Source organism: Cervus elaphus, chromosome 25, assembly GCF_910594005.1.
Source record: "Cervus elaphus chromosome 25, mCerEla1.1, whole genome shotgun sequence".
Classification (NCBI taxonomy): Eukaryota; Metazoa; Chordata; class Mammalia; order Artiodactyla; family Cervidae; genus Cervus; species Cervus elaphus.
The window spans coordinates 12,240,607-12,251,587 of NC_057839.1; the positions used below are offsets into that span (position 1 = coordinate 12,240,607).

The 10,981-nt window shown below is 36.8% G+C and overlaps 1 protein-coding gene across 1 annotated transcript; it reads right to left on the minus strand.

The window, feature by feature from the left end:
* Nucleotides 1-6,623: 6,623 nt before the first annotated feature.
* Nucleotides 6,624-7,135, minus strand: LOC122683773 (histone H2B subacrosomal variant). The gene has a single exon (XM_043887607.1). The coding sequence runs from the start codon at nucleotides 7,053-7,055 to the stop codon at nucleotides 6,690-6,692; it is 366 nt and encodes a 121-aa protein (XP_043743542.1). The 5' UTR covers nucleotides 7,056-7,135; the 3' UTR covers nucleotides 6,624-6,689.
* Nucleotides 7,136-10,981: the final 3,846 nt, after the last annotated feature.

Sequence of the window (10,981 nt, forward strand, 5' to 3'; positions counted from 1 at the left end):
TTAAGCACTCTTATGATACCCCACATATGGCATCATTTACAACGGTCTCTTGCATACTGTCTAGATATTTTACGTGGAAGTGCTAAATAAGCTGAGCCGCGTGGCTTGGCTCCATCCATCAAGTCTCCTGAGCCAGAGCCCTGGGAATCCCTTGTTGGCTATTTCTCTGTTATGGCACACATTGCACATGTCTCTTGGGGATTCTGGCTCCTAATCCTCTTCCACATCTACCACTTTCTCCTTTATTTCCACTGCCAATGACTTGGTTCAGGCCCTCATTAAGACTTGCATGGATCACTCCAGTCATAGCAAACTGACCTCTTTCTGTTTTAATCCACCCTCCTCACTTTTGCTCCTGGAATCATCTTTCTAACACTGAATGAAATCACATATTTCTCCTACCTAGTATCCCACCATGAGTCTCCCCAAGGGTACTGGATCAAATTCAAGTTGTAGGTCAGCCCACAGATTTTTGCTTACCTCTCCGACCTTATTTCCCCATCCTTTCTTCTGTGCTTGTTTGCAGCTATGTAATTTGCAATTATCTTAAATTGATACCATTAATGTCCTAAACTTTTGCAAATATTATTCCTTCTATCTATGTGCATATCCTACTCATTTTCAAGATCTAGATCAAGTGTCATTTCCTGTTAGACACCTTTTTTTCTGGGTTAGATGCACCTTCCGTGTTCCACAGTATCTTCTACATGTCTCTCTCCATTAGAGTTAAAGCAAGCATTGTACTCTGGAGCTGGAGTACATGGGTTTAACCACAGTTCTTTTATTACTAGTTGTGTGACCTCTGGCATGTTTCTTAGCCTTTTTTTATGCCACAGTCCCCCTGATGGTAAATTGTATTAGTACTTTTCTCAAATGTTTCTCAAATGGCTTTATATTGAGTTGATATATAGGGAGTACTTAGAATAATGTCTAGCTCAGAGCCTAGGCACTCTGTATGTCAGCTGTTCACAATAATTTATTTTCAGTTTGTTGTTTCATAAAGTTCTATGCTTTTAAAGGGATGGACTTTGTTTACTCAGCGTCTATCACAAAGAACACATTTCTGTGAATCCATAGTAAACTCTAAGAACCATATGTAAGGTATTATACTCTATGGTACTTTCCTATTTCCTAGTACTTTGACACGTTTAATTCACACAGGAACAAGCTAGCAGTGTACATGTCAGAACTTTAAAAAATCATAGTAAGTGACAGCATATATTTATATGATATTACATTTTTCATTTCTAAAATAAGATTTCTAAGCTCAGAGAAGGATAATCTAAGTTTGCTGGAATTTTATTGCTTGGGTGATTTGTATCACAAAATTAGCCCTATTCTTTCTTGTTGGTATGAGACATCTTTTATTATGTTGTATGCCACTATCTTCAAATTACCATGGAATCCACATATTGATCATGTTGATCATATTGAGTTAGTCAGACAGTCTTTCCTATCATCTTTGACTCTCACATAGTTTTGTATTTTAAGTAATGTTTTAAAATCACTTCATGTGTCCAATAGACTAATAACAATAGAATTTTGCCATCTGCGTTACATATCTCTGACAACAAATCGCTAAATAGCATGAGATTTCATTTCAGCAGCAACACCCTCTGGTAAATACACAAGACATTTGCCATCCTCATCTTCCATCTCTAGATTAATATGTTTTTATTTAATAAGTACAATCATTTTGAAACTAACTGCATTGTTTAGCAGTCAGTAATCTTCTGGATGTCTATATTAGAACAAAATTTCACTATGAATGATAGAAACTCAAAATAACAGTGGCTTAAACAAGCTAGAAATTCCTCTCTCATGTAAATATAGGCAGTCCCAGGCTGGATGGCAGTTCAGTCATCAGAGACCAAAGCTTTTTTATTTTTCTGCTCTACCATCCTTAATATATAGGTTTCAACTCCTAGTTTAAGATGGCTGCTTCAGCTACAGTCTTTGTATCCGCAGTCCAGCCAGCAGGAAAGAGGAGAAGGGAAAACAGCACTCTTGTTTTTTTAAGGATACTTCCTGGAAGTTGAATGTTCCTTACGATTCAACACAATTTGGTCACTTAGACACCTAGTCAAAGGAAGATTTGGAAATGTAGTCTTTATCCTGGGTGACAATGAATTTAGCTAAAAATTGAGGGTTCTATTTCTGAGAAGATGGGGGTAAATGCATAGTAGAGGACTATTGGTGAGTGCTACATTTTGCCTTTCATTTAACTGTCTCAGGTTGCTGCGGTTCAAGACTTGAAAAAGTTGGTAAATTGGCCCTATTAATGTCAAAGTTAGACATTGAAATAATTTTGACCCTTAATGTGTTAGCTAGTATGATACATTAAAAAAATTAAAAATAGAAGCTAATTTTAGAAGTGTGTTGACTTTATGAATTGATTCCAAGTTTAAAAATATATTAGTAATATTGTATGTAACTTTCTCATAAAGGAGCAATACAAAATATAAAGTGGCATATTACACCAAAGGCCTGGATAACAAAAGGAAAAATAGGCAAATTGAATGTTATCAAGATTAATAACGTTTGTGTATCAAAGGACACTATCAACAAAGTGAAGAGGCAATCCGTGGAATAGGAGAACTATCTGAGACAGGATTAATATTCAGAATATATAAAAAATTTCTACAACTTATCAATTTAAAAATGGGCAAAGGACCTGAAAAGACATTTCTCTAAATAAAAGTTACAAATGGCTAAAAAGCACATGAAAAGACCCTCACTATCACAAATCATTAAGGAAGTGAAAATAAAAGCACCTTATATCCATTAGGATAGCTATTATATGTAAAAATCAAATAATAAAGGTTGATGAGGATGTGGAGAAATTGGAACCCTTGTGCAGTGCTGGTGGCAATGTAAAATGAAACATCTGTGTGGAAAATGGTATGGTGATTCCTCAAAAAATTAAAAATGGAACTATCATGTGACCTAGCAATTCACTTCTGGGTATATACCTAATGTGGGATATTTGTATACCCATGTTCAAAATGGCACTATTCTCAAGAGTCACAAGTTGGAAGGAATCCAAGTGATCATCAGTGGATGAATGGATAAATGAAATGTATTATCCACATACAATGGAATATTGCTTAGTAGATCAGTTGTATCTGACTCTTTGCTACCCTTTGGACTGTAGCCCGCCAGGCTACTCTGTCCATGGGATTTTTTTAGGCAAGAATACTGGAGTAGGTTGCTACAATTTCCTTCTCCAGGGGATCTTCCTGACCCAGAGATCAAACCCGCACCTCCTTATCTCATGCATTTCAGGCAGATTTTCTACCTGCTGAACCATCAAATATTATTCAGCCTTAAAAAGAATGGAAATTCTGACATATGTTACATTTGGATGAATCTTGAAAACATTATGCTAAGTGAAATACTCCTGTTACAAAAAGACAAATGTTGCTGGATTCCGCTTATATGAAGTACCCAGAGGAGCGAAATTCATGGAGACAGAAAGCAGAATGGTTATTGCCAGAGGTTGGAGAAGAGGGAGATGTGAAATTATTATTTAATGTTTATGGAGTTTCATCTTCAGTTCAGAAGATGAAAAAGTTCTAAAGATGGATGGTGGTGATGGTTGCATAACTATGTGAATGTACTTAATGTGACTGTTCACTTAAAAATTAGTAAAATGAAGTTTTATGTCATATAGATATTTACCACACTAAAAAATTGTTTTAAAAATTTTTAAATGTTTTTTATATTCACATGCGTTTATATAATCAGGCTTGAAACTGACTTGAGTTTTTTCCAAAATTCTTAATCTTATTTTGAGATTCTATTAAAGTGTTTCAAAACATATACCGAGAGAATAATACACAAGGAACCCCCTAGTTCCCTTAAAGTAAGGCCCACTTTAACACTTCAATGTATAGTAAAACATTTTTCTGAATAATTAGGTCATTGCCCCATTTATGTACTCTCTCTACTACTGTGATTTGAAAGCCAGCTATAAATTTTTCATCATTTTCAACTTTATTTTATAGAGATAGGTGTCCCAAGCAAAGCCTTAGAAAGCCTGGTATATCGCAGACCCTGAAAAAAGCAGCAGCATTGTGTAGACCAGATACTCTTTCTGTAAAGAGCCACAGCAAATATTTTAGGCTTTGTGGGTGACATTATGCCTGTTGAATATTCTTTTTTTCCTTTTAAATATCCCTATAAAAATGTAAAAACCTTTCTTAACTTGTGGGGGGTCAAACAAAAGAGGGCTGCTTCTAGATTTGGCCCAAGGGCTGTAATTTATTGACCCCAGATAGAACTTGGAAGCCCTTCTGCCGCCAACCCCCAGCAGAGTGGCAGATGTGGGCATTGAATCATGATTAGTGGATCTTTCAGATGGCAATGAAAGATGGCAAACAACTCTATCTGGGCCTAACTCAAATTGGATCGTTTTGAGTCTGATTATATAAATGCATGCATATAAAACGAGAGACAGAATAGCCTCAGTTCCAATTTAAGTATATACAGGAAACCCCCTTTTCTTGAGGAAACTTAAGTGATGTTTCCTCAAGAGAGAATAACTTGTAACCAGAAGAATCTAAATTACTCTTATCTCCTGCAAATGTAAATTGGTAAAACACTTTAGAAGAGAGTCTGTTAATATCTAGAAAGTTGAATATGGGCATATCAATTACCCAGCAACTCCAGTTAGGTTTTTTACCTAGAAAAATTCTTTTCATTTGTACAAGAAGATGTATGTACAAGAATGTTCACAGCATGCAGCATGTTTTCACAGTGGACTCTATCAACCTGTTTACGGGGTTCTCATGGCAAGAATATTGAAGTGGTTTGCCATTCCATTCTCCAGTGAAGCATGTTTTGTCAGAGTCTGGACCACGTTGTTATGAGTTTGAGCAACCTATGGGAGATAGTGGACAGGGAAGCAGCCTGCAGTCCATGGAGTAACAGAGTCAGACATGACTTAGCGACTGAACAGCAACTTTTAACCTGGTCAGATCCCGGCTCTGCCACTAAATAGGTATGTGACCTCAGTCAGCTACTTATTTCTGTGTGCCCCATTTTCCTCATCTGTAGGAGGGAAAAATTACTTGATCCTCACAAGGTTGTCATCCCTATTAAATAATTTATGTAAAATGAAGGCACATAGCAAATGTTATATGTCTTAGCTGTTTTTATAGTTCATTATAGCAGCATTGGTTATAACAGCAAAAAATGAAAACAATCCAAATCTCCATAAACAGAGTAAGCATAAATAAATTTGTATATTCACATTATGGAATACTCTAGAGTACAGGAGTGAAAAGAATGAATTAGAACTATTTATCAACAGGTATAAATCTTAGAAACAATGTTAAAAGAAAAAGGCAGGCACAAAATGACCTAGGTAGTATGCCCCCTAAATTATAAATTAGGAAATTAAACATATTCTGTAGAGATGTATACATAGGTAGCAAAACTACAAAGAAAAGCAAGGCAATGGGAAACAAAGTTCAGTATAGTAGACAGGGAGATAGGACTGGGAAGAATCTCCAGTGACATTTATAAAGTTCAAAGCTTATAAATTGAGTGGTAGGTTCCTGGGTGGTGGTCTTATTATGTTATAAATATGCAATAATAAATTCCAGTGAATTAAATATAAAGGTAGATTAAAAATTGCTTCAGCCACTATGGAAAGCAGTATGGAGGCTCCTTAAAAAAACTAAAAATAGAGTTACCATATGATTCAGGAATCCCAATCCAGGACATATATCTGGAAAAAACAAAAGCTCTAATTTGAAAAGTTACTTGCATCCCAATGTTCATAGCAACACTGTTCACAAAAGCTAAGGCATGGGAAGCAACCCAAGTGTCCATCAACAGATGACTGGATAAAAAAGATGTGGTATATATATATACCATATACTGCTCAGCCATAAAAAGTAAGAAATAATGCCATAAGCAGCAACATAGATGGACCTAGAGATTATCATACTAAGTGGAGAAAGTCCAACAGAGGAAGATAAATATTATATGATATCACTTATATGTGGAATCTGAAAAATAAGACAAATGAACTTATTTACAAAATAGACATAAAAAACTGACTCATGGTTAGCAAAGCGAGGGATAAATTGGGAGTAAAAGATTAACAGGTGTTCACTACCTTATTAAAAAGAGGCACATGCAGAGATAAAAATTACGTGGTTAAGAGCTGAACTTACTGAAGGAAATAGTAAATATGTTCTAAAAGAACTCCATCAAAGAACTAAGTGGTTGAATGTAGTTTGCTCTAGAAAATACCTTTCTGATGAAAATGTATCAGTGTTGGTATGCTTCTGATTAAAATGTTTGTGTTCATCAATTCAAAGTCAGTGTGACCTGGGGGTCAAAATAGCTGGATTAAATAATCATTTACATAGTTAACAATACCTTAACAATACAATTAGCATTGAATTTATATAATGAGATTTACACATTCATAGGAAAAACATGAGTTCTGGGAGGGAGTCACGTGGGCAGCAGGTGTTGGAAAACCTAAATAGTAGGAAAATCATTAAAACGTAAAATAGCAAGAGAGTAATTCTTCTCTACACATAAGACAAATAGGGAAAATACCAGGAAATATGACTATGTTATAAAAAAGAAGAATGAATTCAATATTGAAGTGATCATTTGGGAAGTATGAGTTACTTTCCCCAAGATTTAATGAAGCTGGAACATGGAGTTTAGGAGCGGACATATCGTTGGACAGCTTCAGTTCCGAAAGCCACTGCATACTTAGCCAGTTTCTCAGGCAGCAGCAAATACACTGCCTTCTGAATGTCTTCAGGGGTGAGGGTACAGCGTTTTCTGTAACACATTAGGTTGCAGGCTTCAGTGGAAATGCGCTCAAACATGTCGTTGATCATGGTGTTCATGATGTCCATGGTACGAGATGATATGCCCTTCTGGGGAACCACTTCTTTTAGGACCCTGTTTACGTAGAGTGAGTAATTCCTATGGCCAGATTCAATGCCAGAATGTGATTTCTTTTTGGAGATTGCTTTTTGGTGTCCTCTGCAGCACTTGTTCTTGATGGTGTTTCTGGCCATTGCAGATGTTGTTCTTATCAGTTACAAGTGGAGAGGAGAAGGGCCTACAGGTGGTGGGAGTGCTCATATTTATACTGTCATGTCACAGTCAGACTTCTGGGGCTCCTCTCTGATAGGAGGTTACTCTTCTTATGTCATAATCCCCTGGCAACAACACTAGTTTGTTGTTAAGGGGAAATCTTGCTTCTGGTTAACTTAAAACTCTCCTAAGAAGATAGTGTTGCAGAAGGATTGAGGAGGACTTTATAGCAGAAGAGTACTCATTTTTCATATTTGATTTTTTAGCAATTTGTGAACATAATATATGTTTTCAGAGTTGGCACACCTCATCAACTTGAGAGGTTGATTTCAGGAAAGTAAGAGAAAAAAATGCCATAAACCTTTTATTAGGTGGAATCTCTGTTTATAGAAGTATATATAAATTCATTTTATAAGCAAATGAATAAACTATTTAAAATCTCATAATGATCTTATAATAAAAATAAATATGTAAACTAATCTGCTTTTAAAAATTGTGAAAATTTAGAAAATGAATTCTAATTTATTTTTTGGACCACAACTCCTTAGGAGCAACTCAATACAACTAGAGAATAAAACAAAACCCTCCTATTTTATTTTATTGTTTAAATATGATATGTGAACTGTGTTCATTAATTTTTTATAATGGTATTAATGTAGTCCTTGAAAATTTCACAGATTTTATTACATGGTCTGCTTTTTACAATTATTGTAGTTCTTCGTTCATTATTAACCAAAAGTGTTTGTAGGGTCATTCTTGATCATGTGTCATGTTGATACTCATGCTTAAAAAAAAAAGTCTCCATTTGCTTTCTTAATCAAATTCATCCATGGATAAAATAAAAAAGAAATAGAAGTAACTATAAAAATCCCAACTCACAAGCATTTCAGTAACTCATGGTTGCCATAACTATTAATGCTGCCAAGAAATGTCTTTCACTGTGAGCTACTTCACAGATAAGGGAGTCTGGGTTATGTGTAATTTCTGGAATGCTATCTATAAGCCCTTTCCTTTTTCTCCCACTCAAGACAGTAAATCTGAAAGAAGGCAAGAAAAAATAATGTTATTATAGAGACACCTTTGAACAAGCTCTAATTTTTGAAGCCAAGAGGAATCATTTGTAAATATCTATGCTTTATTGCTAGTAACACACCTCAGACTGTTCCTCATCACTGATTATGGAGGCTGTAGCTTCCATGTGTGCTTTGGGGTGATGGATCTTAAGTCAGATCTTGCTAATACTGCATTCACATTACTCAAGATACAATTGCTTAGCTTAAGTATAGCACAGCTTTATTTGCTGTTGTTTAGAAGCAGCTGTCAGGTGAAAAACATTCATCCCCTATTCCTCATGAACCCATGTTGAAGACCTTTTACTAGTGTGACACTCCTGGCCTTCTCTCTTCCTTGCTTACTCCTCCCTGGGACAGTCTTCCCTAGGAAGGGAGGTTGGGACACAATGGGCAGGCCTATTTTGGTCCCTTCTGGACTCTTGCTGGGATTTAACTCTGGGCAGCTCTGCTCCTGATGGGGCTGGATCACTTTTGCCAGCCGTTGGTAACCGGGTAGGTCATTCTACTTAACATGGAGGTGCTGCAGTAGGAAGCCCACAGTTGCCCTACACCTAATGGCTGTTCTTTGGTTTGTCAGTAATGAAGCTGACATTTGATTCCTGTATTTCTGATCCCTATGACTCTCTCAATTGGTTCTGTGCTGAGTGGGAAGAAGGAAGGGTGCAATATATTACAGTAGTTAAAAAAGACTTTAAAGCCAAAATGATAAGCTATATGCTAAAATACTGACTGATCAGAAAGTTCAGAAAATAAGGAATACTGATTCGGTAAAATTTCTGGATACTTTAGAGTTAACCTGACTTTTCTTTTAAATTTTAATGAATCATTCTAAAATATGTATGAATTCAACACTGATATGCTGTTTTCCTTTTCCTTCTCCCTTCCTCCTCCTCCAGACAGTCTGGAACAGAGATAGACACTTCTTAGAATAATGTCCTTTAGGAGATGCCTGCTATTATCAGTCTGGGCAGTGCAGCAAGTCTAATTATTTTGCATCTATGATAACCTGAGAATGGGCACTGTGAAGCCCTCTTTTCTCTTCCCCTTTCTCCCCTGCCCCCACTCTCAAGGTCCTAGCCTTAGAACAGAGTCTGATGACCTTCAGTAGGGGACATAACAGAGTCAAAGGACTGATATGCAGTGTGCCAGAGTTCTGGAATCTCTGGGCTTTTCAAATATAGCCAGAGTCTAAAGTTAAGGACTATTTCATACATTTTTCCAGGCACTTTTTTTTTAAGGTCATCATCAAGACTCACAGTGATTATTCAACAATAACTGTGACAGAAGTGATATCAATTCAAAGAAAGCATGTTCTGACAATAGTGCGCCCAGTGAACACTTAAGTTTCCTGTGGCTGCTGTTAAGAAAAAAAAACAAGCACCACAAATTCAGTGACTTCTGAAAACAACACACATTTATTACTTTAGAATTCTGGTGGTCAGAAATCCAACTGGGTTTCGCTGGGTTAAAATCAAGGTGTCAACAAGGCTGTGTTACGTCTGGAGGCTCTAGGGAAGAACCTGTTTCCTTGACTTTTCTAGCTTCTAGAGGCTGCCTATGTTCCTTGGCTTCTCCTCCATCTTCAAAGTCAGTAATGGATAGTTTTTCTCACACTGCATCATTCTGACAATGAGCTTCCTGCCTCCCTCTTTCATGTAAGAGGACGCTTGTGATTACGTTAGACCCACCGAGATAAACTCCACATCTCAAAATTCACATCTTAGTCACATCTGAAAATTACATTTTGTCATGTGAGGTAGTAGTAGTCACATAATTGGGGGTTTGGGATATGAGCATCTTTGAGGGACATTATTCTTCCCACCATGGCCACTGTGAACAGAATGAGATTGTCAGGGCAAGTCTGGGTTACTGATAGTATAGAAGTGGGAAATGAATAGTACTGTCCTTAGTTGATAACTAGAATTATGTTCAAAAAGTGCTGTCTATATATAGGCTAACTTTCTTGTAATTTGTGTATTTTTTCTAAAAATGAAGAGTTGTTTTGGATTCCTACTTTCTGTGCTGTGCCTCTATATTATGGCTTCAAAAATATGCTAAGTATAATCAGTTTTATCCTTGGAAGGCCAGAAGATAACATAGAAGAGATATTTTTCTTTACTCTTCCTCATTTTCAAATTTCCTTCTCTTTTCTTTTTTCCAACTTGCTCTCTCACCAGTATTTATCAAATGTCAATCATGTGCCAGGCATTGCATAGGTTATATGTGGGGAGACAGAGATGAAGAAGGTATACTTCTTACTTTCTAGGAAGTAGGTTTATTGAGGTAAGCAGACAGGAAAGTGATAGATAAACAGGGGCCTAAAGGCTATGTCATGGCATCCACTGGATATAGCAAGAACATAGGGTTGGCCCTAGATCACTCAGCCTGCCAGAACAGGCTTCTCAGAAGATGTGATGTTTTAGTTGAATCTTAATGGGTGTAAAAGTTATTCAGGCAGATAAGGTTGGTGGTAGGGGTAGAGGAAACAGAGTTGTATAAATAAAATACCTCCAAGAAAGACATTTTTTGTTGTTGTTTGCCTTTGTATGAAAACGGAAGACCCATGGTCTGAAAGAGCCTGAGCTTGATTGCCCTTTCTTGTCTGGTGGTATTCTGGTGTGGGAGAAGGTGTAGTCTCCAGAAAGAGGCAAAGGGAGCCTGTTTGCCAGGGGAGAATCCAGCCTTAGTTTAGGCTGTGGTTCTCAAGATTAGATGCATCTTGAAGTCACCTAGGAAGATTAAACAAACAAGCCCATGCCAGGGCTAGACCCTGACTGTCAGATTCTGCAGGGAAGGAGGCTCAGGTATTTTTTCTTTTAATTTCTTTTAATGTG